This window comes from Patiria miniata, unplaced genomic scaffold (genome assembly GCF_015706575.1).
Source record: "Patiria miniata isolate m_02_andy unplaced genomic scaffold, ASM1570657v1 HiC_scaffold_11, whole genome shotgun sequence".
NCBI classification, from domain to species: Eukaryota; Metazoa; Echinodermata; class Asteroidea; order Valvatida; family Asterinidae; genus Patiria; species Patiria miniata.
The window spans coordinates 5966011-5993533 of record NW_024037049.1 but is presented as its reverse complement, the minus strand read 5'-3'; the positions used below and the strand labels follow the sequence as shown (position 1 = coordinate 5993533).

General features: G+C 39.0%; 1 protein-coding gene across 1 annotated transcript; it reads right to left on the bottom strand.

The window, feature by feature from the left end:
* Positions 1–2372: 2372 nt before the first annotated feature.
* On the bottom strand, positions 2373–27323 carry LOC119743075 (3-hydroxybutyryl-CoA dehydrogenase-like; the record flags this gene model as incomplete). Its single annotated transcript, XM_038219421.1, is given in 9 exon segments — positions 2373–6901; positions 13336–13446; positions 16001–16099; positions 16854–16950; positions 17367–17461; positions 18678–18783; positions 20219–20355; positions 23798–23926; positions 27106–27323. Coding segments are annotated over 8 exon segments (876 nt in total). The 3' UTR covers positions 2373–6722.
* Positions 27324–27523: the final 200 nt, after the last annotated feature.

Here is a 27523-nt window from a genome sequence, read left to right as displayed (position 1 = left end):
GACTAAGACCATTTGTATTTCCCCTGGATGGGATGCCAGTCCAGCGAAGGGTACTCCCCAGCTGATGCCGGTACCCATTTATACTCCTGGGTGGTGGAGATAGGCAAATGGGAATGAAGTGGCTTGCCCAAGGACACAACATATGACCAGCAGCTGGATTCAACCCCCTGACCCTGAGTCACAAACCCTAACCCCTAAGCTACACTTCCCCTCAAAAAGTCAACTCGGTACACATTGCAATTTTAGTTTCCCTGTGGGTTGGGACTTTCGTTATGCACTGATATTTGAATTGTCAATGGCAATTCGCTCTTTTCACACTTCCGCCATGGGCATGCAGAGCCTCGATCTGGCAACTTTACACAATACATATAGCTGGTTCGGTGATTCCTGTGTCGGGGTTTAGATCACTGAACCGGCTTTTTTTTTATTGTGTAAAGTTGCCAGATCAAGGCTCTGCATGCCCAATGGCGGAGTGTAAAAAGAGCGAATATTGTATGGTACCACATCTGGTTCCTATGTACCAACATGCACATTGAAATCTCTAGCATATCATCAACAATTATGGTGTCAAAATACAATGTATGTTAGAAAGACATTTATTAGCTGTTTTGGAGTACATACTCCGAAACAGCTCTTGTTTTCGTTAATGTTTTTCCCCTGTTTCCCCCCCCCCTTATTTTCTTTTTCAGACTCCTTTCCTTCTACCCATACACTTTGGCACTTTCGTAAATCCGATCGACTTCAGACTTGGCACACACTTAAGCCACCATCTGAAGATGTATGCTGAAGATTTTGTCATATTATGTCACATTAAAGATGTTTTTTTTTCTCCATAGGTTTTTTTAGTGACATTTTTAGTGACATGAATTCATGATGAAACATTTTGTCATCACGTCACAGAGCCATTCCAAAAACAGACGAAACAGCTTGTGTTCACACACGAACACATTTCTAGTTTATTTGGGTTGTTTTGTTTTTAAATTAAATTTTGTGTCTCCAGTCAGGGTTAGGCGCTGGACAAATGCATTAATCACCTCACACAATATGGTTACACAGGTCGCATTGTGGTAACAAATAAAAGCACTTCAAGTAGTTTGGCATCATAATCCTAATACACACACTTGTACATCATCATGCAATGTTTGTAATTTCTACTCTCTACCAGCACAAATTGAATCATTTCAATCTTCTGCCACCCGAGTTATTGATTCCATCCCTTCTCTTTTGGAAAAGTTTTTTAATAGGCATCCCTTTTTATTTCTTTGGTATTCATTTCCGACCGACCCTATTAAAAACACCTTTTTTATTTCCACCTTCCTGTCTGGAACCCCATCAACACCAAAAAAAACCACCAAAACATAATGACAAACGGGGGCCGCCCGACAGTCCGAAGGTCCGATAGTCTGAAGGTCCGATAGTGCAAAGGTTCTTTAGTCCGAAGGTTCGATAGTTTGAATGCACAAAATTTCCATAAGAGGGGGTTGGTTAGTCCGAAAATGAAATAAGGTTTGTTAATCCGAACATTTGATGCAATAGTCTGAAGGTTCATTAATCCGAAGGTTCATTAGTCCGAAGGTTCATTAGTCCGAAGGTTCGGTAGTCCTAATTTAGAATAAGGCTAATCAGTCCGAAGGTTCAATAGTCCGAAACGAAAATAAGGTTCAATAGTCCGAAGGCTCGTTATTCTGAATTGACAATAAGGTTGATAGTCCGAATCGACAGTAAGGTCCGATAGTCCTAAGTGTCAGACTGACGAACCATATTGTCCATTCGGACTATCGAACCTTATTGTCAAATCGGACTATCGAACCCTACCGTACATTCCGACTATTGAACCTTATCATCTATTCGGACGCTAACAGAAACGCTCGCGAAAACCATCAACGCATCACATCGAGCTTTGCTACGCACTCAACATCAGATACCCCGAACGCATCACCAATGTTGAACTTTATCGCCAAACCAAAATTCCACAGGCATCAAAAACCCTTCGCAAACACCGCCTACAACTGATTGCACACGCAACCAGGCGTGACACACCCCTCTAATTGCTTTTGGACAAAAACAACCAACCTACAGAACCAAACCGAAGAGGTGGCGCACTTATGCGAACCTATCAACAGCAACTTCTGGACGACCTGAGGAGGGTTGGTACGGACCTGACTCAACTACACCAAGCTCAACAGCAGAAACGAACAATTAATATGTTATATTGCAGCCACTAAGCTATCCAACGTTATTGTCAATTCGGACTATCGCACCCTATCGTCTATTGGGACTATTGAGCCTTCGGACTATTGGGCTGTAACCATAACAAACTAGACATTCACGTTTGTTGAGTTACAAACGCAGGGTGATCGGGCAGACAACTATTTGTTGTGGATCCATTTGTTTTAATTTCAACCAAAAAATGCGTCCCTTGGGGCTTAAATAAATTCCTTATACATTTTATTTACATGTACACGTTACTCTCGGTTAGATGACGTCATCAGTTAAAAATTTGCAAATATGTTGATTTGCTTTAGATAAAGATAAATATCATGAAGTGACAAGAATGTCTGTAAAATCTTAAATTTACAATGAACGTACAAGTATGTGTACTGATACCACCCAACTTTCGGTTTAAAGATGTCACAGCATTAGGAAGCCCAATGTCAACATTGTACCTGATATCAGTACTATTGCCACAAACATCGCCACTGATTAAAAAAATGAAAACTGACGTTGCAAATTCTCCCTATTATAACATCCTGAAACGTTTTTTGTCTATTTTCAAAAACGTACGTACACGATAAATGGCAATTGACCAAATAGCCCCAAGTCCAATTATCCAAATTTTCAAGGGCTATGGTATGAAGAATTTTAAAAGCCAACTAGGGGCAAAATTGAGGCCAACTATGTATTCACATTGACGTAGCTTTTATTGACAGTGCCTAGACTTGAAAGCTGTTGTAGAATACTCACACAATGTACAACCATACAACTCACAGGTTAATAAACATTGAGATAAAGCAGTGGGTGGTATACGTAGTTTGAATTCTGTATATACATGTAAACCGGCAATGTTACTTGCATGTCTTGAGAAATCAGACAACCATAACCTTTATTATCACTTTCACATGGGAGCTAAGTAGCTAGGGACAATATCCCCACAATACTGCCTGCTTCCATTATAGGGTTTACCAGCTACTTAAACACTTGAATCTCACATATTTGATGGAAATATACCTTATTTTCATTGAACAATATCTTTGGGCTTAATATCAATATCAAATTTCCAACAATAGTTATCTTTTTGAGTGCAGTGTAATTCAGGGAATGTTGTATTCTGATGATTCTATTTTGTTGGTGGCAAGCTGAAATGCTGAAATTCCAATTATAAATTTGAAATAACGTATATTTCTTATACTGAAATTTTGCTTTAAAATCAGGCATAGACATTAAACAAGGGTTACAACCCATTTTGCCTTGAATTTCTTATTTAGATAAAGGGCAAATGCAAATATCTTATAGATATACTGTCTGTGCTATTTTCGAGTTTCACCTTTGTATTTTTAAATTGCCATTTTTTTTTGGCATTACAAAAGTTACTCACTTTTGAATGAGACACCCAATGAAAACATTGGCCCTCGTTTAGCAATGGAATAATTACTTTGCACATTTCAAATTATTTGCATCCTGACAATTGTTGACTGTTTCCTGCCTCCCTATCAACAATTTAGGGAGGGCAGACCTGCTTGTGCACAAAAGCAACCCACAATACAAGTCTATTTTCAGAGGGTTCCAGACGTCCAGATTGTTTTTTTTTTTTTAATTTAATTTTTTTTAGCAGCAAAAATAAACAGGAATCAAATCATTGAAGAGCACAAACAACACGTTTTATGGATGAATTTTGTTATAACAATCATGGCAATCAATGATAAATACTGAATAGCTTCATAGTTTGATTAATTTCATCCTTCAATCTCCTCATGCAGGGAATGCTGATACTGATATGACTTAAGCACTAAGACGAATAACTGTTATATTAATAATGAAGCCCAATGATGTTGTGGCATTAAATTAAAGTTCATGTACATATCTTTCCATTGAATTTCTATGATACAACTGTTAAGGTAGCTGCAAAAACCAATATAACAATACATTTGGCCTGGCATGAAACCCTAGCGGTGCAATTTGCAAGGCTTTTCTCCTATTTGATCTAATATACGAGCTTTGAAGAAATACATCAAGAGATATTGTTTCGCACAAAATATCAAGGTGATAAAGATAGGTAAAAGTCTTCATGTTTGACTGTGTTTTGAGGTCAATAAATTATTATCTTGCATATTTTAATATAGGTTTTCCCGGCCAATTTCCTAAAATTTTCATTAAGTTCTGGAAATCGGTCATTCATTTTCGTCTGAATTTGAGAATCGCTCTGTACACGTGTTTCATTTTTGCTTCCAGAGCATTCGATTTCATTTCAGTTCAATCAATTAAGTGATTGAGCAGCACCTTTCATTTATGTCCATTCACATTCCTTTATAACACTTCTTTTTCGCTTTTAGAGGGCGATTTCAAACATTCACCATTCTATTTCACTTTTAGTTTTAAATGCCATCGGCACCAGATACAATTAAGGGTTTCTTTTTCATTAACCGTCAATCAAATTAGCTGTACCTGAAATCAGTTTTAAAAAGGTATGCTTGCGTAAATGAATGCACAGATAACGTAATTGGTCGTCTGTTTCTCCAAACCGAATGCACGTACAATGAAAACGATTGGTTTTTCATTGTATTGAAATGAATTAAAGGCGTGCATTCAAATTCAGATGAAAACGAATGACCGATTTTTAGAAGTGAATGACCATTTCAGGAAATTGGCTGGGAAACCTATATTATGCAGGATTCTATACGATGTAATTAGACCCTGGGATGTACCAATTGTTTCATGGTATAATCTACATGTAATATTTGTCTACATTATGATCGAATCTCTCAATTGTTAAGCATGAGAAATAAAACCATTGAAGCAGGAATGCCAATGCTCACCCCCACCTGCAATAACCCACTAACTGGCTATCCTTCTGCATTACTGACTGGTCCCATTGATAGGAATATATTTTTAGATGATATGAACAGGTGTGCCTCTCCATTTTTTTGAGTGAGGAGTCCAACTTTTCCTGTCTATTAACAAACATTAAATATTGCACTAATTAGGCATTCATTTCCACACAACAAAAAATACCGTATGTTGTTCTCTTTATAAAAAAAAATGCAATTTAACATAAAATAAACCAAGCTATGCAAATACAAGAGACATACCATGCTTTTTTTTTTAACAAACAGAGTCAGTTATTTAAAATTCTATACATACATATAACATGATACATTTTTTTTAAAAAATAAACAGAGAATACTGCATGTTGTTATCTTTAAAAAAAATACAATTTAACATAAAATAAACCAACCTCTGCAAATACAAGAGACATACCGTGCTTTTTTTTTAACAAACAGAGTCAGTTATTTAAAATTCTATACATACATATAACATGATAAATTAAACTTTTATTTTAGAAGCATATTATGCTTAGTTACTTTTGGTCAAACAAAAATTTTGAAATGAAAAAATTCAACAGAAAAAGGTATTGAGCCTTTTTTACAGAAGGTCCGTCCTGAAGCATGGATATGATTAGAACAATGAAACAAATGCAATTTGGTCCATTCATGCCATCATTAAGAACATTAATGTATACTGTAAAAAAATTGTTGAGCAAAACATACATGCATTCCACTTTAAAGATTAAACAGAAAATGCATCATAAATGTCCTGCCAGACTTTCACACATCAGTATTTGCCCCCTCCCCCCCCCCCCCCTAAAACCTCAATGACTTGGAAAACAGGGTTTGAGGATATTTACTTGCTACTTTTTGTTGGAATGACTTGGAACAAAAACCAGGGTTTTTTTTAGGGGGGGGGGGGCTGGGCATTGTTCTTTGGATTTTTTGTGGGGAGGGGAAGGAGGCTGGGCCAACAAGATCAATTTGATTATTCAACTTATTGATCTCTGTGTCAGTTAGCTGGTAACATTTTTCTGCTTGATTAATCGAAAACCACTTTGAAATGTGTGCCAAAACTTTCTCACGCCACAAAAAAACCTTGTCTGATGGCCAATGATTGATTTTTACAACTTCTGTTGTTGGCAACACAATTGATAGGTGGCTGACAAGCAATTATAATGTGATGGCTGAGAAAATACTTCCATTTGAAGGAGCAATTGGACCATGTCTAAAGAAGAATGACTAGGTTCTTTATTATTTTCTTAGAGAACCTTAAGAATCCCTAAGTTTGCTTTTGACAAAAGAGCAGACACTGCTTACAGCTAGAAAAATGAAAATATCAATGCTGAGGATCAGCCACATCTGTACAAGTCTCTGACCCATGGTCAGTCATGCTTGACCAGGTTCACGAGGCAGTTAGAGGTAAGTGCAATTTCCTAATGAACATTGCTTCTGATGTGTCATTGAATAGCAAAAACTCATACATTGTACTGTGTTTTGATAAGCATACTATTGAAGCTTGCTCAGCCTGACTTGATCAGGTCAATCAGGTCCGCCTACTTTACCTATCCTGCTGGATCGTCAAATTGGCATAACAAAGGCCCTTTGTTATACGATGCCAATTGAGCAGTAATTAAGGAAAGCATATTATCTGCTGATAGTCGATATTGAAGCCTGCCCTTATGAAGTGTAGACCCTGATAGTCTCTGTGATCTCCTTCCGACAAATGGGACAGAAATCCCTGCGATTCATCAGTGATTTTGCACAATCGTGGCACGTAACCAGATGGTGGCAAGGGCAGAGAAGGCAGTCTCTGGGCCTGTCCATACAGATAGCACAGTCACGGTCAACAACAGTGGCTGAGAACGACCAAAAGGTTAATGAAAAACAAAATTAGTAAAGAACAATGAGTGGAACATTGAATAATGAGTGAAACGATGAAACAATGAGTAGCAAATTGCTTAACATTTAACTGAAGTAAAAAAACCTTTAACATTGGAAACTGATTTGCTTTCATGAACATCTAAAGTGTGAATAATGGCTTGTCTATTTGAATAAAAACTTTGTGAAGATTTGCCCTTTTAAGGAAAAAAAAGTATAAAATGATTATTCACATAAGGTTATTACTGTGTTTTAATGAGAAACAAATGAATATGAACTAAACACATGAATCATGAAAAACCTCTAGACAAAACCCTTTGCATACTGTGAATGTATGAATAAGGAAAGTATTGATTTTTTTCCAGTTTAGGAGCAGACTTTCTTCTGTGAGGTCATCGCAAATTTTCAAGGATGTGGTTAAAGTGATGAGTCCCTTTTGCTACAAAAAATGTGAAGCACTTTTCATTAACAGAAAAAGAATGGAATCTGTTCATTACATTCAGGGCTTTTATTAAGGGAATAAATATGTGCTTGGCTGGTTTTAAACAAGTTCGTTTAAAACCTGCTTGGGGCCGGCGAGGGTCACTATCTGCAACCAGGCCCCTAGCTGGTTTTAAACATACATGTACTTGTTTAATACCAGCCAAGCACATATTTATTCCCATTCATAAATACCTTTTGGTCAAAAAGTCAAAAGTCATTTTGTTCAACAATTACGCCTCATGTTTTGTGAAACACTCGTCTGGTCGTGTCCATGGTATGTGCCTCACGCACCTAGTGCTAAAAATCTCCTTTTATGGAGATTGGCGCGCCCGTGGCGCATATTGGCATGTGCAATGTGGTGCACAATGCAGCAGTGCAGGAGTTTTTGTTGTGTTTACTAAACAAGCTGTTTTATCAGCATTATAAAACCACTCATGTGACAGGCTCTTGACCAATAGGAATGGGTAATCTTTCTCAGGTATTTATGAATGTGGGTGCAACTTCTATGAGATTAAAGGGCATACGATCAACCATGATATCCATGTATTACTAAAAATAAAATGAGCAAAAATGGAGTAGAAGTATGGTGCTTGAGTGGTTCAAAAATTATTGAAATGACAGAAAGCAGTACATTGTATGGCAAAATAGTGTGTCTTCTCTACAACTGATTTCATGTGGTGTTCCTCAAGGGTCTATATTAGGGCCAATTCTCTTCCTCTTGTAAACGATTTACCTAAATCCTCAGATCTTCAGTTAAACTTATTTCATTTGCAGATGATATAAATATATTCATAGTAATAGAGATCAGAAGGAGCAGTAAGTGTCATAAATAGGGAACTGCAATGTGTTTGTAAATAGATAAATTGCAATAGATTGTCAGTTAATTTTAAAAGACATGCTGTATGGTATTTTCAAACAAGGATCTAAATAGAAATCATAACATTGTTTTTAATAATACCTTAATAAGCCAGCACCCGATTTCACGAAGCGCTGCGACGCGTCGCAACTCGAGTTACGACGTGTAACACGGCGCAACTCGCGACGCGTCGTATCTTCCTTTTCACGAAAGTTGCGATGTGTTGAACGCGTCATAAGTTCCTTGACAACGGCTTAAAACACGTCGCAAGTTAAGACGTGTCTAGCGGTCGTCGCAAAATAAGAAGAGTCATTTCTAAGCCAGTTTTATGCCATAAACATTACATTAACGAGATTATTATACCGACGCAATGTGTGTAAAGTTGTAAATAGAAAATTCATTGAATAATTATGAATTAGACCGGAATATTAGAATTGAAATTTCAAAGTAGCTATACAGTCCAATGAGAGTTTGTTTTCCTTCAAAATTGCATTGCACGGCCGCCATTTTGTTTTACGTTTTAACAAATTTCGAGCTGAGATCCGACGACTCTTTGTTGAATATCAGACGACTATTTACTGTACGCTGACTAAATACATAAAACAGTCACCGAGTTGTGCTACGACGCATCGTAGGGATACGACGCGTCGCATCGCTGCGATGCATCGTAAGTTACGAAGAGTTTGATGAAATCGGGTGCTGGTTTGTCAAAACACCTTTCTAGGGGTAATCATATAACAAACTTACTTGGAAATGTTACTGTCAAAAGGTTCATATGTCAATTCCTTGTACCCTTGGTATACTCTGGAAGGTTAAGGATATATTACAAACAGAAGCGCTACTTTCTACAACTGCAACATGGAACACTAGCATGGGGTAATGGCAACTTATCTAATTAAAACAAACTGTTTGTTATACAAAAGAAATCACTCAGGGTAATAAACCATTCAAATTCAAGAGCACACGCTGAACCCCTTGGTCACCAGTTTAATATACACCCTATCCCTGAGTTATATAAATACCACCTTGGAGTCAATATGTTTAAATATGATAGGAATTTATTTCCTGCTTCACTTTCTGGTATTTTCACAAAGAATGAAAACACCAATCAGTGTAATACAAGGAATTCAAGGAACTTGCATTTGTATGGGGTAAGGACATCTAAATATTTATCTACGGTTAAACATGAAGGACCCATTTATTTGTCTAAATAAACTGTTCCAAATGTTCAGCTTATTAATTCAACTGAACAAACTACTTAGTAATAGTAATTAAATAATATTAATGCATGGTAATATTATTACTGTGTTGCTGTCATAATTCATAATTAGTTAAGAAGTTTTATATCTATTTATTTAACTTGAAGTGTGTTTTCTTTTTCGTTAAATTTAAATGTAATTGTTTAATCACGGGTGCCTGGCCAAGTGCAAGCTTGGGCTTTCTGCCAGCCTCCACCATTCATCACCTGAGATTGCTGAATATTGCGTTCACTTTAATTGTTCATTATTGTAAGAATGATGTTTGGAAATAAAGCAAATCAAAGTAAGTTTACAGGGCTTTTGCCTAAAGAAGAAGATTTTTCAGTGACCATTCTCAATTGTTGTTAGTAAATGGTAAATGGTGAACAAGCTGATAAAAAAGACAAACATTATTAGTATGCGTGTGTCTCGATTTAATCTACAATTTAATAATACAATTGGTGTTTAGTAAGCCATTGTATGGCTGTATTGTCTAGTTCCTTTAACCCTAAAAGGGCTGGGTTATTTTGACCATCTCTCAGCCCTAAGATCTCGGCCATCGAGTGACGAAAAATTTGAAACTCGGTACATGCATAGAACAACTTATCATGAACATATCCAAGAAATTTCATGACTATAGGTCAAAGGATTTTGGAATTATGGCTAATTAATTATTCATAGGCACGAATGGTAATTCTGCTCTGTGTACACAACGTATGGGAAAATTTAGTTTGCACGGCGCGTAGCAACCTTAGGTCCGATTTTTATGTTTTTGGTATCAAAAGATGCGCAAGGCTAGAGGCTAAAAAGTCAGAACAGCCCGGGTCGTGAACAAAAAGATTGTCAAGGCTATTGCAGAAAAAGTTGAGGGGGGGTGGATTCCCCCCCCCCTCCCCCCTCCCCCCCCCCCCCCCCCCCCCCGGCCCCTTTAGGGTTAGGCCCCCCCAAAAAAGTCTCCGGTTTCTGGTATGGAGCTTGCCCAAAAAGTGGTGCGGCGAAGCGGCTTTTTTTTTTTTTTACCTGTTTTTTTTGCTTCAAATGTCGGCTGACGACTGCAAATGGTGCCTGACTAAACCTAGTGCAAATATATGGGAGTCCGGAGAGGCCACATAAAGCTTATACTTGATCATAACCCCATCTAAAAACATGTTAAAATTGTGCAGCAGCCAGTGAGTTTGGCGGTTTTGAGACATCATCTTTTATTGAAAAAAAACCTTTTTCATTTTGCCGACGTGCATGGCTACGGCGACGCGCGCGCATACCAGAAACCAGAGATTTTTTTTTTTTGGCCTTAAGGACTCCTTGCTTGGGCTGTTGTGAAGCAGGCAGTCGCTGGTGATGTGAGCGGCTGTTTGGAGGGCAGCCCCACACTCACAGGCTGAACTAGCAATCAGGCCCATCCGGAGCATGTTTGTCCGGCATCGACCATGACCAGTTCGGCATCTGTTCAGTCTGCACCAAGCTGCTCTGGGTAGGTGACATCCAAGCGGCCTGTTGTTGGGTTTGTCAATGTAGCCATGGAGCCTTGATGTGGACATGGACCATTGTTCCTCCCATTGACGCATCGCCCAGGTTTCCGGGGTGTGACTGTCAGCAGTTATTAGGAGGCTTTGCAGGTGATTTGCAAGCGGTTTCCTAAACTTCAGTCTTGGATTCTGGATTTGGTCGGTGGTTAGATGGCAGAGTAAGTGGTTCTCATTTCTGAGCGCTCTTATAGTGCAAGTTGATGGCATCGTTGTTCTCGTCTGATGGCTGGCGGGCTTTTGCCACTAGTGATTGGCAGATTGTCGACAGGTGTAGATCGAATGCACCCAGACACAAGGCGCATTGTGTTGTTCAGGGCCTTGTCCACTAGTTGGCAATGGCTACTCCTGCACCACACTGGTGCGCAATATTCAGCAGTAGAGTAGGAGAGTGCGAGGGAGGAGGTGCGGAGAACAGAGAAGCTAGCGCCCCAGTTGGTTCCAGCAAGATGACAGAGCAGGTTGTTCCTTGCTTGCACCTTGGGGTATGAGGAGAGTCACTTCCTTGCAGTATACCCTGGGCATCCTCAGACGGCAAAGAACTCCCAACTAGTCTCCTACCTATCTACAATTACATTATTAGTAATCCATCGTCAAATGTGCTTTGTGTAAAAGTGTGACAAATCACTACCGGTCTAATACGTTTATTGAAAGCACTAGACTGGATCTGACATGACTGACCCTGACCCAGCAGTCCAGTCAGTATTTTCAGCCATCAACAGTGAAATTCATTCACGAACATGCAACCTGCCTGTCAGAGTAAAACAAAACTGAAGCTGTCAATGAATTCAAACACTCTAACATCATGTTTTTAGGATAAATTCATTCTGACCCATGAAGAAAGCAGTCAATTTGTGGCAATCAATGTCATATAAAGTACTTACTTCTTTGGCTTTGTGTTGAAGGAGCACATTTTGAACATTACAGCATAGAGAATACCAAGTTGTAATAAATACCTTGGACTGTTTACCCATCCTATTGATCAACAGCTCATCATGTGGGTGGTTTGAAATACCACTTTGAAATGTTTAATACCGGCCAATAATAAACAAGATCAGTGAAGCATGACACTTTCTGCTTGTCTTTTAATTTTACTTTTTTACATATAATTTTTAAGGAAAAATGTTTCTCCAAGAGTGGTAGGTTTTGAAGTTTGGGGAAATTTGATGTGTGATACAGCGATTATTATAGATTCTTTTTATTTCAAACCATTTTTAGTTTAGAAACAAAGTTATATCTCGAAGACAGATGCTAGAGAGGTTGAAGTAAAAAACATAATGCATATATAGGTACAGGGTGAACAACTGTCAACACAGCATACATATAGCTGGCCTCATACTGCCACGCACGTACCATCTACTGTGCAAAACCACCATATATTTACGCGTTAAGCGGCCATAACATGACGGTACCAGTAATGCAAAGTGCATGAGCATAAATAGCTTTGTACCTTAAGTCACCGCAAACACATTTTCACACAGTTTTGGGACTCAAGTCTTATTAGCTTTCCACTCGAGTCGAGTCTTCTGATAAGGGACTTGAGTCGAGTCAGGTCATTTGCTCGCAGTGACTCGAGTTGAGTCGAGTCAGTTACTCGAGTCAATTGTGACTCGAGTCCGACTTAAGTTGAGTCATTGACTTTAGTCACTACAACTCTGGGTTTTGGCAAGTGTGAGGTGGCACGCCAAATCTATGACGGACCTGAAACTGTGCACTCACTTGTGCATTTTGGCTTACTTATGCATGCTTGCAAGATACAGATTTGGGCCAGCATTTTTAATAACTCCATCTTGTGAATTCTTGCATTTATGGATCAACTGTCTAAAAAGCAGTGCCCATATAAGTGATGACACCGCATATTGACTTGCAGCAAGGACAATTCACACATAAGCCTGTAAAACATGGTTGGGAAAGAGTTCCATACCTGGACATCACTTGACACCCTGTGCACAAACCCTATGAGACTTGTCTGAAAAATTCTAAGTGTTTTCTCAGTAAAAGCTTCAATATTTTTCTTGCTAAATTTGACTTTTTAGGACATGTTATTGCTTTCTGATTGCTGACAGTCACTGCTGGAAAAAAATAATGATGTCCATGTATGGAATTCTTCCCCAATGGGTAACTTCTTTATCCAAAAATGTAGCAAACGTAGAACACCAACTCAAAGTAATGTAACATAAACAAATCAAGAAATAACACATTCAGGACAAAGATACCAACATGATTTTTAAATAATTTGTCGGGAAAAGCAGATGTACCTTTCCAAGCCAAGAATAAGATCTATGCTAAAACTTCCAAGATGTATGACTCACCACATTCATCATCTTGAGGTGGTGTTAAGTTGCCACCGTGTCCAAGATGAGGCATTCCCCGATCTGGTATTCCCAGCATACCATGCTGTCGTAGTAACTGCTGCCTGCGTGCTAGGATTAAAAAAATCAAATAACTAACAAACAAAAACTAAAGCCAGGAAAGTATTGTTTCTTTTATTTGTTTGATTGTTTGTTTGTATTCATAAGATTATTTGTTTGCGTCGGGGTGATGTAAATCAAATTAGGTTTTGCCCTTCATCGACGTATTAACACTGTATACTCAGTGTATTACCTTCTGGGACTCGAATCCACGACCTCCAGGGGCCATATTCATGAAACCTTACTAACTTAGCAACCAACTAGGCCTTAGTAGGATACTAAAATGCCTAGTAGTCTACTATGGAGTTGACACCTAAATTGTTATTCATGAAACCTTACTAAGAACCTTGCTAACTAGTTACATACTAGGAGAATTTAGTTGCATATGTGAGTAACTAGAATCGGGTGCTTTTTGGTGGAGTGGGCATGTATGGAATGTGATGACAACAGATACAATAGTGCGACAGGTGTATTAGGCTAATCCATGTCCAGCACTTGCGTGGATTAGCAAAAAGAAAGGAAAAAGGGCCCATATTTATTGTAGTGTACTGCATTTAATTTAATCAATATCAAATTCTCTAGCAATTGCATAAAAAGCTAAGTTATCAGACATGGCTACAAAAAGGGCAAGGAAGGCAAATGATTCTAAAGAAGAGAACTATATATGGCAGACAAGTATCAGGAATTAAAAGATATTATTGATGCTAAGCATAAGGATGCAAACACTAACAAGAAAAAGAAGGATCATTGTATGATTTAAAAATTGAATTATCCAAATTAAAATCTGAGTCAAGAGAGTGCCTGTCGAGTACCGGTATGTGAAAGTCCAAGAAGGCAACTGGAGGGGGAAATAGTGCTGCAACTGATCCTCAAAGTTCGGTTCGGTTCGGTTCGGTTTTTTTTCTCCGAACTTCGGGGTTCGGTTGGGGTTCGGTTCGGCTTCGGAAGTGCATACGTAATATACATGTCTATACAATGTATTAGGTTACAATGAAAAGCATACATAGGCCGTTTCCCTGTTCGAACAAACACGTGTGTACCGCGCACGTCTGACAGAAATAGGCACTGCAAATTCCACATGCTATTCAACACAAGGTGAAGGATGAATCTTGTTTTTGTTATGTAAGCAAAAGTCTGTTATAATTTGACTTGATGACGTTGAGAAATGAACATCATAAATTGCTACCGTGTTACCTATCGCAGCCCTAGCGGGCCCAGCAACTATGATAAAATTGGCGATCGACGTAGGGCCCGACTTCTGACTTAAGAAAACAAATTCCACTTTAAAATTATTAGACAGACCTAACTAGTTGGTTCTCAATAAACAGGTATGTCATAGATAGAGGGTAGGGTTTTGATTTTTTTTAGGGAAATTTGGGGGTAAAATGACGATGACAGCGCGGCAACACAACATGCAACCCGAAAATAAAGATGGTGATAACCGCGTGATGTACCATGAGTACACACGGCGCGCTGAATCGCAAGGTACAAACAGCGCAGGAAAATCGTGATTTCTACCTCAAGAAACTGTTAAAAATTGCAAAACGGGTGTCATTAGAATTGAGAAGTCAGCTTTTGATTATAAAGGTGATTTTTTTTTAGCAATAAAAAACATTTTTGACTCTAATTTGATCAAAACAAAACAGGGGCCCTACGCTACACGATCGCCATAAAATTTTCCCACACGTGCTGATTGGTTTTCTCGACGAGTTCCGTCCCGTTCAAGCATGCCCTGATGAGCACTAAAAACTTGTCTCGTGGCAATAATTGCTGAATAGGTTTGTTCTAAGAACAAACAGGTCCTTTTCTGTGCCAAACTTATGAAATCATAATTATTTTTTAGCAACAAGCTGACAAGTAGCTACCGTATAAAATAATAACTTTTCGATTCGCGACTGCCATGAATATTCATATTGTGGACGGATCCATTAATTTCGTAAAGTGGTGTGTCACCCTCTTTTGGGAGATTACATCGTTTTTCGTATTCATTCTTAACGAAAAGAAGAGAAAGGTTTCAGACTCCATAAAAAGATTTTTTTTTAATTCTGATACGGTGAAAAAAAACGAAAATGCTGGTGAATTTGGCCGAGGAAAGCACACCCTTCACCACAATTGGTTTGGTCCAACCGTACTACGTCACGCTGGAACATGGAGCAGCAGCGCAGGGCGTGAGATACTGACCACGCTGGATGAATGCAATGCACGCGTTTCATTGAGAAAATCGCAAGGCGCTAGCAATGTTTCATGAATACCAACTAGCTACTAACCAGGCTTAGTAAACAACTACATGCCTTTTTAGTAACCAACTAGGCTTAGTAAGGTTTCATGAATATGGCCCCTGCTTTCTAGTGCGGATGTCTTACCACTCGACCACCGAGCTAATGGGATCGGCTGGCTGTTTGTTTGGAAAGTCTTATGAGAATTAAAACCCTTGATGCAACTGAAAAATATGAATTTGACCGACTGCATATGACTTTACTTATAATATGCTTATAATCTCCAATTTTACTGTCAATGTGGTAACTACTATACAAGACATTAGAAAGTATTAGGATATGAGAGTTACCTAATTTTCTGGAGTTTATTTGCTCGGGTGTCAGGATAAGTGCCTCTCTGCCTGACCTGAAAAACAGTGTTTTTCCAATGCCTTCTAGAAACTGCCTCACTAGATGGAAGAAGTCAACAAGAATGTCAAGAACACTTGAATAGATAAGCTTAAAGAAATCATTATGCAGAATGCATTCATGAAATCTTCACAACAGCCTTAATTGTACATTTCCTTTTCAAAGTCCACTTACACCCCAAAAGTTTCTATACTTGTGAAAGCATGGCCAAAAATGTAAACATTTAATGATCCAATTTGGACAAACCTTAATATAACCTGTTTGCACTCCTTGCTGGAACAGTGCGTGACACTGTGAACTACTCATGAGAGCCAGTGAAGAACACAGTGAGTGTGTGTGCGCACTGGATTGGGTGGGTGGGCCGTCACCGCTCTATGGGAAAGTTTTTTATTGTTAGGCAAATTAGGACCGAGTTATGGGGACTTTCTGCTGTCCCCACAGCGTCTTTAGTCCCCATAGTGCCATGGGACAACTCGTGTGTGGTCCCCACAACTATGGAACAAGTATGGGTATGCCTGTGGTGCAGAGTGCACATCATCATTTTGGATCTGAATATACATGTACACCATCTTACAGCATCTTCACATGACACAAACACACCTGAGCATGGGGCATACAGCAGCTCAACTGTCCTCAACAATGTTTAATCATTCTCATTATTAAGTCACTACTTCTTCTTAGAATTATAATCTTAATTTGTATAGCTGTGTTTTATAGTTGAAAATCAGGCTTTTTTAGTTTTTGCAACATCAGCCTGATTTTCTCATATCCAGTGCCATTTGCACACATGCGTACCTTTTTCAACACACTTCTGATCAGTGAAAGCAGTTGGGTTTATCTCCACTTCTGGCACAGCGTAAACGGGGTGTAAAAAGCGCAATCCCATTACCCTCTATGAGAACATACAAAAGAAAAGTGGTTTCTCACTTACTGTTTCTGTGCATTTTTGTCCATCATTCACTGAGCATAGACAGTGAATCCAAAACGGGGTTGATACAAAAAAGTGGTAGATGTTTGGTAAAAATAAAACTTTGAGGACATTGAATGGTAGTAAGGTGTCAGCACGCCAAGAACAAAAACAAGCACTACTGCCTAAAAGTCTGACTCTCCCACAGAAGGATTCTATGAGCAAGAAACTATAATTTTAAGAAGAAAAGTAAGAGATGGCAAATGTCCGAAATGAACATTATTTCCACCTTCAAGAAGGCCAAAAACTAGCACAAAATTGCAAAATTTGTTTATTTTACTAAAAAAATATCTGTCCCAATTTTCATCATGTGATGAAGATAACTCATCATGATCAAGTACCTCAGGGTAGGCAGCCTTGACTGCTATTTCTCGTATATCAAGATTGAGAGTATTAGTGCTGATGACTGCATCCTGACTACACAGATGAGATACCTCTGCAAACAGGAAAAAAAATCAGCAAAAATGAAACAGTAAGGCCAAGAAAAATAAAAACATCTGTTTTCGATTATACAATGTATGCCATTTCAAAAATACATATATTCAGCCCAAAATGTTTACTTTTGCTATGAAAAACTGTCCCCAAAACTCAGTAAGGCTGACGATACTTACTGAACATGCAGATTTTAAGTTATGCACAGGACTAATTGCATAACATTAAGCATGAAGGAATAACAACCAACACGGTCTGTATTGTATGGCAGCCATCAAGTTTGGAAAAGATACTACGCTGTGTTGCTACAAGTACAAAGTTAAGAATTTTGAAATAAATACATTGAAATAATTTTGAAAAGTATTGTATTGTATTGTACTTTGACAAGTACAAAGTTAAGAATTTTGAAATAAATACATTGAAATAATTTTGAAAACAGGAAATACATACATGGAAAAGAAAGAAATCAACTTTTGTGAAATAATGCGCAGAAATACTCTTTCCAAAGATATTTTCATGGCATTTTTACAATGATGATATACAACCATAAATGCAATGTAGGCAATGTAGGCCGTGTAGCTCCAGTGTTGTAGACTGTTCACGGTCCTTCAATCAATATTCTGGCTAATTATCTATTAGCAGCGAGAACCACTCAACTATTACAAATGCCGCATGTGCTTTCACCAACCCAAAGGAAAACGTGCCCATTGCATCAGGAAATAAAGTGCGTTTCTTACCAAATTCATTGATTGTAAATCAACAGAGTTTTAACAAAATGACCAGCAAAAATGTTCTAAAGTGGTTTTTTTTTTACATAAACAGGTTGTTGAGGGGCGTATTGGGTAAGACAGAATTGATGGAATGATAGCATTTTCATGTCCTTTTTATTTTAAATAAGTGCCTTTTAAAATTTTAGTGTTGGGCCATGAAAATAATGTCAGTTGGATAACTGGAAGTATTGTATTTGTTTGTTTCTTTGTTTGTTTGTTTGTTGGGGTTGTTGGGGTGTTTGTTTGTTTGTTTTCGTTGCCTAATTGCTTATATTTCACGTCAGGATTGGACACCATTCCCAAATAAAACACATTTACACGCAGAATAATACTCACAGTATTTTTTAAACTGAAAGAAACATAGTCTTCACAACAGATACATATGTTACACAGCAAAGTTGAGCCAATGGTTGACTTTTGTAAGAAGTTTGAATGGGGCACTTGCCATACCTCTAATTAGGTTTTGCTTGATTTCTAGATCTTCAATGACTGCTTCAAAGATGTATTCTGCATCCCTGACTGCTTCCTCAAGCCTGCTGATACACAAAACCTGGCCCTGTAACATCAAAACAGTCAACTTAATTGACTGGATGGCTCAACTCCCAGAAACCAAATAAACACTGTGTGGTTAGGGGTTGACTATTAATAGGTTTTTTTTTTATTCATCATGAACTTATGAAGAGCCTACCAAAACACATCTAAAAGCTGAACACAGTGCATCTTGTCCAAAGCGACAAGATTTACAAAATTATACCAAATTATACAACGATATTTTAATGAAATACCTTACTCGACTGTTAGTGAGTAATAGTCTCAACCAACCTGTGAAACCATGGCACCTTGTGTGCTGTCATTGTCAAGAAAATTGGAATTTTTGTATTGATTTCCAACAATGGTCGGCCTACAACACAAATGTACCATCTTGGGCCGACCATCTTGGGCCAACCATCATTGGAAAAAAATAACTTTTTCAAATAGTGCCCCCAGTTTACCAAATATAATTAGTTTACATTTTGTTTGCAATCATTTACGCATCCGCGAGTGCAACGAGTGCAAACCAGCTAGTCTGGTTCCTTGACCTGACAACTCCCTGACGCCAATAAATTGCCCCGTTTTGTCTGAAGTAGGGTCAGGGAACCAGACTACAAGAACATAATATTGTTTTTGTTTTTTTTCCCCAGCATCTATGAACACAAAACTTTAAACAGGTCAGCGCATACAATATTTGCCATACCTCCAAATCCATCAATTTCTTAAAATTACAGAAAAAATAAATGTTGTATAGGCTATCCCCTTTAAAGCTATAGTCCATCATTTGCAGCTATCCGAAAAGTAACTGGCGTAATTATTGTTGAAAAACATACTTGTTTGAAAGATAGTAAGGGGACTAAACTCCCTGTGAAAATATTCTTTCTGGCAAGCTGTCGTTTTGAAGTAATCAACGAAAGAAGGCCTTTCCAACGGTGCGTCTTAAGACGCACCGTTGGAAATTTCCGTTAGTAGTTCGGTTTTTATTCGGCGAAGCGCGCGCAAGCGTTGACACGACGCACATGCGCGCGCGGTTGCTATAATTCGTCGAATCAGTGCGCGACATCGCATAGCTGCAATCGGCTCAGTGAGAACGTGTCGCTGAATTCAGGCCCAATTCAAAACATGATTCAGCAACTTTTGATTTGAAATCGAGATCCTAGAATGCTGTTTTCTCGGAATATATAGCTGAAGCTGAGCTGAAACTTCATCAGGTTAGTTGTTCAGTACCCTTCTTTAGATTTTGAGCACTTTTGTTGCTTCAAACGAACAAATGCACAAATTACAAATGATGGACTATATCTTTAAGGTTGAAAACAGACATTGAATTTCTCCTTCAACCTCCATGACTTTATACCAGTGCTGAACTAACTGACCTATGCTGCCCTGTGTTAATGGCAACACATGTCAAGCTTCAAATTCCACAAAACATAGTATGATGGAAACATGTCCTCTTTGCTTACCAGAAAGTTTGGATGAATCATCAGTCCCTCACATTTCAGTTCTCTCTTGTCAACCTCCAGGTTACTGTGAAGAGCGTCTAGTGCTGCCGCATTGGAATCATACACCTTAACTTTGTGCCCATGGTATGCCATGCAACCTATTAAGGAATGCACAATGAAGTTCATTATGGTCCGATCATTTCATTTGGAATAATTTGTCTGCTGTACATCCTAAATCGCCTTTAAAGCTGCGTGTCATTTCCTAACAAATTTTCAATTTGGATGTTTTGTTTTAATGAAAAACTCTACATTTTCTGACTTTGGGCGTCTGCAACCCTCTGAAAAAGGGCTGCACACAAATGAACTGCCATTTAATTCAACAACTAAACGTCAATGGATTTTTTTCCATTCAATGTCTCATTCAAAAGTGAATAAGTTTTACATTGTTAGGAAAATAGCAACTGAAAAAAAATCTATTGTGGCGAGTCCAGCTCAAAATAGCATGGGGAATGCATCTTTAAATGCACATTGCTGGAGAATAAAAAGAGTGTGCCTAAATACCATTTTGATGACACATACAATGGTGCAGGCTAATTATAAGCCTAAATTGTATAGAACAGCTTTTTCCTTCAGAGCAAAGTTCTCTACACAGACAAGAAAATATGGTTTTCAAGAATTTCCCTATGGGTTTCAAACGATTCTTTACTTAACCAGTTCACGCCGGGATTATATCGACATTAACGGACCCAGGCATGGGATTGTTTTCAAGAACCTCAATGCCAGATGGGTTCAGACCGTCATCTGCGGGTAGTACACCCTGATGTTTTTGGCCTCGCTCACTGCGACTGGGTCGCAGACAGATATTTCCGGCCTCGCTCGTTGCATGTTTATCTGTCATCCGTTCCGAATACCGCAAAACCTCTGCATGTATACACGTCATCCAACGTAGACTGGTAAGTTGCACACATAAAGTTATACAACTAGCGATGCCACCAGCTAGTGCAACTATGGTTGACTAGCATGGGTTCCAGTGAAGTTAGTCCAACTATGGTTTTGGTTCTCGCTCAAATTTGCACTAGAATAGGGCTGTGCATCGGAACCGGGTACCCGAAGTACCCGACTGCTGATGTCAGGAACCGGTTCCAGATTATGGAATCAAGTACCAGTAACCAACTCTATATATTAATTAGTAAACTCTCAAACAATGAAAAAGAAGGTTTTGAATGTCAAGCTGCATGGAAAAACAACAGATTCACATTGATGACGCTTGCGAAAAAGCAATTTACACCTTGCATTGAGCTTGCTGTACACTTGTATCTTGCTGTATTGATGCACCGGTGTGGTATTATTCTACGGACCTTTATGCACAATCTGTACAGCAACTTCCGAGATTACAATTTTGGGGTTGGGTTTCTTTTACGGTTACCTGATTCCCATTCTACCCATAAATGCACACCCTTACTCAGAATGCAGAGAATATTTCCAATCGTATGACATCAAAGTACCACTTGGCCTTCCGGTTTCCCTGTGATCGGCTACCATTGCAGTAGGCAAGCATTTGGTTATACCCTAGTCACACTAGAGGCGGAATGAGCTGGAATGCCGTCGGAATGAAAATTCTTTGTATATTCCTGGATGTTCGAAGTGCATTCTAAAACTTCTGACTGAATTCTGAGTGCATTCCAAATATTCGGGCCCATTCTTGTGGCCGGCCCGAATGTTTTGCTCATGCTCAAAACTTTCGAGGTGCATTCGAAGTGGAGAAATATCGAACAGCATTCGAAGTGTATTCTAACTGCACTCTGACTGCATTCTAAATATTCTTACGGCATTCCAACAGCATTCGAAACATTCTGATCGCATTCGAGGGAGAATCGAAAGGCCAAGCCACTTCAAATCCTACCAGAATGTCCCGAATGCGCCTCGAATGAGCCGGAATGCACCTCGAATGCATCTCGATTGCTGACGGAATCTATTTCGATATTAAAAGAATTCAGCTGGAATGCACTTCGAATGCCATCAGAATCTTTCGATTGCCGCTCGAATGCGGCTTGAATGCAATCGGAACGTCCCGATTGGCCCTCGAATGAGTCCGGACGTAATTCAGAACAACGCCAAATCGCATAAAAACGCGGCCAGCTGGAGGACAGCAATCTGGAGCAAAGCAATATGGTCCAGGGGGTCCATACTCTGTGATGGTTGGGCTGAGACTGATGAAAATGCTAGATTCGGCAGCATTTTATACCCTATCGGGGACCATTCGAAGTACATTCTAAATATTCGAGCTGCATTCTGTTTGAACTCTTGGACGTTCCAACCATATTCAGTGGCCATTCCGGGAGCGTTCTGACTGCATTCGAGGTGAATTCATACAGCATTCGAGGCATGCACCTTCCAACCAGACTTGGAGCGGTATTCGGGCAGCAATCGAAGTGCATTCTAAATATTCTGACTGCATTCTAACAGCATTCTAAATATTCCTACTGTGTTCCAACTACATTCCAGCTACATTCGAGAGCTAATACACCCAGATTGTGCAAGTACCTGTGAAGGCGAGTACTCAGAATTCCTTATCAAATGACATATAGTCACTACCTGTACCATGTATGATTGTCATATTTGTGCCAAACCAGCACTGGCTGTTGGCTCCGCGTTTTTCTCAGTTTTTGCTATCCATCATTCGAGGCGGGTTCGAAGCGCATTCTAAGTATTCGAACGGCATTCTTACAAAGCTTGGTCAATTTGAAATTCCCTCCCGAATGTGGCACGAATTTTGAAAATTCTTCATTCCGACTGGTTCTGCTTGATTCATGCTGATTCCGAATAAGTGTGACGGGGGTCTTAACAACCACATCGTCCATTGTAAACTGACAATGGGGCTTATTTTCACATGAAATAACCGTGAATTCCTTATCAAATGACATATAGTCACTACCTGTACCATGTATGATTGTAATATTTGTGCCAAACCAGCACTGGCCGTTGGCTCCGCGTTTTTCTCAGTTTTTGCCATCCATCACAGCTTTGAAGGCTTGCCTACTACCTACTGAACACGGTGCTAGAATAATAATAATTCATGCATTTATATTGCGCAAATTCCATATGAATATGAATATGATCAAATGCGCATCACAATTATTATCCCTGTTCATCAGGAATGGGACCATTTTTTTCTGCAGCAGTTCAATTTGGTCTCTACCTTCACAGGTACTCATTTACTCCTGGGTGGAGTACCTTGTCTAAGAGCACAAGCACCATGTTCCCTGTCAGGGTTTGAAGCCATGTACCGCAGCACACAAGTCAAACACCGTAGCCATTGGACCACACAGCGCCTTGCTATACAATCTTTGCCTAATACAATGGCGATGCTGACTTTCCTGTACCCGGATGTAGGCCAAGTCACATCATTGAGACAGCCCTATTAATACCACTTTTTTTTTTACATTTTTATGTGTACATATACAACTTGGGACTGAAATGCATAAGTTGTTAACAGATACAATCCCCATAGAATTTGTACAAAACCACCACAGTAATGACAGAATATTCTTTCCTCACTGAAGCACCCCCACAGTATTGTCTTTAGTTTGTATTTTGTACCTGCTATCTTGCCGCCCATTAGGCCACAGCCCAGCACAGCTATCTGCACCATGATTCCGCACTTTCATCCAGAAGTTGACACTTATGCCTTGAAATGTGATGGATAGCCTTCGTTTATCACCAGTGCATCTGTGGGTTTACAATGAATACAAATGCAAAATAATAGTTCAGTCATTTTCCCAGACATTTGTAATCAAAACTTCTCCATTCCCGAGCAGTGTACTATTAAATCATCAGCCTTCATGTATAACTTCATAAACTAGTCATGACAACATTTACTAAGCCAATTGGCAGAAATTGTGTGGTTAATAAGGATTCAAAGTCAATTGGAAAAAAATTGTGTGGTTAAAGGTTCATATTCCTGTAACAAAATGAAAATTCACTTACAATAATGGACTATGCCCTAACTATAGCAATGGCCTCTACCATAGCTGCAACAGTCCAAACTTACAGGTTAGGCTAGCCCCATAACTGTACATGGCTCAAATACTGGACTTCCTCCGAATTGACTCGAGTCACACACCAATTCATGCTACATATCCTGTTAAGTTGTGTTTGCAGAATTTGAAATTAAGACTGTTTCTTCACTTCATAATCACTATGGAGAAGCTACTTACCTGGTAAATGAGCAAGACAAATCAAAGGTCAAACATGCATGACCCATGACCTAAAACAAAATTCATTTCATTTTTTTTTTACAAACTTTCTACTAATTTTGCCTGAAAATTACAGGACAGGAGACTTCTAGAGGTATGAAATTTAAAGGTAGGGTAGATCATTTTGTCATTTGGGAATTGTTTTCGTTGGAAGCCACAAAAGTGTTCAAAATCCATAGAAGGGTGCTTAACAACTAACATGATGAAGTTTTAGCTCTATGAATGTTATATTTTCTGAGAAAACGATATTCTAGGATCGCAGTTTTAATTCAAAAGTTGCCGAGTCAAAGCGTCCAGGACACATTCCGATTCAGCCGATTGAAGCTACCCAATGTCACGCACAGAACTGACGAATAATATAAGTTTTAACAGCAACCGCGTGCATGTGTGCGTTTGTCAATGCTTGCGCACACCCATTCATGGATTTGCCGAATTACAAACCAACTACTTACGGAAATTTCCAAAAATGTGTCACTTCACACATCTTTGGAAATAGCCTTCTTTTATTGTTTTCTTCAAAATGACAGCATACCAGAAAGAATATTCACAATGAGTTTAGTGCCAATTACCATCTTTAAACCAGGTATTAAAGCTTTTCAACAATGTCAGTTACTTTTTGGATAGATGCAAATGATCTACTCTACCTTTAATTTTTCCTGGTTATTAACCAGGTGAATATCTTCCATAGAGACCGAGGCGCGAGGTGACCTGGGACCGAGTTGACTTGGGACCAAGTTGACGCGGACCAAGTTGGTTTGGGACCGAGTTGACCTGCACCCCAAAACTGGAAATGTTTCCTGGTCTCAGATTCATGTCTTTTCGACATTTTTGCAATCTTTATTTATTGAGATGATTTATTATGAAGGAAAAAGAGGAGTCAGGTTGCAACATTCTTTCCAAACTAAAAACTGCTTACAGTCCTAGTATAAACTAGGACTCTACGAATTGCCATTTTTAACATTTGGACATCCCCGACTTTGTCCAAATGTTAAAAAAGGCGATTCGTAGAGTCCTAGTTACTCGGACTAATAAATAAGTAGTTATATCCTCAATCCTCCTATTTCTGCGCAGATAAGGCTTTGCAACCAAGTAGCTTAAAAAATAGCAAAGCAACCACTCTTTTTCTCAACAAAACTTGTATTGTTGGCATACGATCATCCACCGTACCGATTGACAAAGCAAGCGGGGAATTCCAAAGCGTGCAGGTTTGGCATTGTAGAAAAGAAATCCTACCTAATTCTGCGCAAGGGACGCTTCATGAAAAATATGTGCTGTCTGGGTCACGTAACTCAATATAGTTTTTTTTTTAATAACTTAGTTGGTTGGCTTTAGAAAAATATATTTCCTGAGCTTTTCAAACATATTTTCTTTCTTTTTCCTTTCTTTTTTCAATGCCAATACACTTTTCGTAATTTCAAGATTATTTCTAATATCCCATTTTGGAGATTTATACAAAGGCCTCTATTTACATATTTACAAAAAGATTTTATACATACATGTATTTACCTATTAAATGAAGATCCCAATGATATTGTTATTCTGATCATCCCAATCAACAGAGACAGTTTTTAAGATGTCGGATTTCAAACTTTATGACACAAAAAAAATCCAAAATGATATAAGAAATGTGTCGTTTTAGTTGCACGGTAAATTTTACACCCTTGTAGAAACTGCAAAGTCTTATCTACGACATATTAATGCGCCTATCAAATGTCCCCCCCCCCCCCCAGATGCCGGGATTTGGTCACGTTTTTCATGCTCAAGGGTGGGGATTTTGGTCACTCAAATTACATTGTTTTACCATTGGCATTCTACATGGAAATGCATTTACTTGTGCATCCCACGTATCTATGTCGGGGCATGGTCGGAGATTGTCACTTAAATTTTGCCCGAGGGGTGGGGATTTTGTCACTTCAAAAATGACAATCCCCACATCTTGGGTGGGGCAGCCCGGGGGGGGGGGGGGGGGGAACAATGGATAGGCGCATAACTATAATACTGAAGTCTGAAGATATTAGAAGACCAAGAAATGTCACAGTTTCAGTTATATTTTCAACTTCTGCAGGCCCGGAAGCATCTGCCTGCATTTGTACTTGGCAATTAGCTGTAATGCCTATGTTTTTCATTTTTTGCCTGAATTCCCAGTATAAAGCCTTCAATTTCCAAATTTTTTCGGCTGCTGGTTAAAGTTCGTGCATCAAAAGATACGATCCCAGTGATTTTATGTCTTTTTTAGGATGCATGCCTTGCAACGGCGAGTGCGAAGAAATAGGACATGTAGGTAGCGCGTAGGAGGTCTGATGATAAATAAGGCTGGCAAAAAGGCTGCAGAAGTCAATTTCACCATTTTGGAATAAAAGAAACCTTCTCAATCTCAGAATTAGAAAAGGTGCCCAAATTGTGCGGGGTTCTCGATCTCCTACACCATGGAGGAATCCTTCCTCCATGCCTACACGTCCCTCGAAAAAATGTAACAAACATACAACTAATGCATGCGAATAGCGCCCTCTCGTTATACTTATAGCAGGCATTCTATAATAAATGCACATAACTTAGAAATAAGCCGTCACAATATATTCGTCGCAGCGTATTTGGTCTTGCCTTAATAATTCGTATACATTGTACGAAACGGAAATGGAAAGTCCTACGTACTCAGACACAACAATGAATAAACGGACACTTGATGAGAAAAAGAGCAAACATCGCTGGAAGATTCTGAAAAATGTAAGCATCTGTCAATGACGTCATGTGCGTCAGATTACATTACTCACCGACTCAGTGACTGTAGGCTGGCCTTTGGTATAATCGCAAAGTTTTCGTTCATTCTCGCAGGAAGACGTCAGGGTATAGTTGGTCCATGGAGCTATAAAACACAGCTCCATGGTTTTGGTCAAAAGCAAAGTACGAGGAACTGCACTGGCCTGTCTCACTAGCTAGCTACTAGTACTAAGCTAGGGATAGTGTCAGTTGGCTTTTGGTCATAAATCAAAAATCATCTCCTCTATATGGAATATGCAATATTGGGTACATTTCAAGGAATATTGAAACACTATAAAACCATTATTAATAA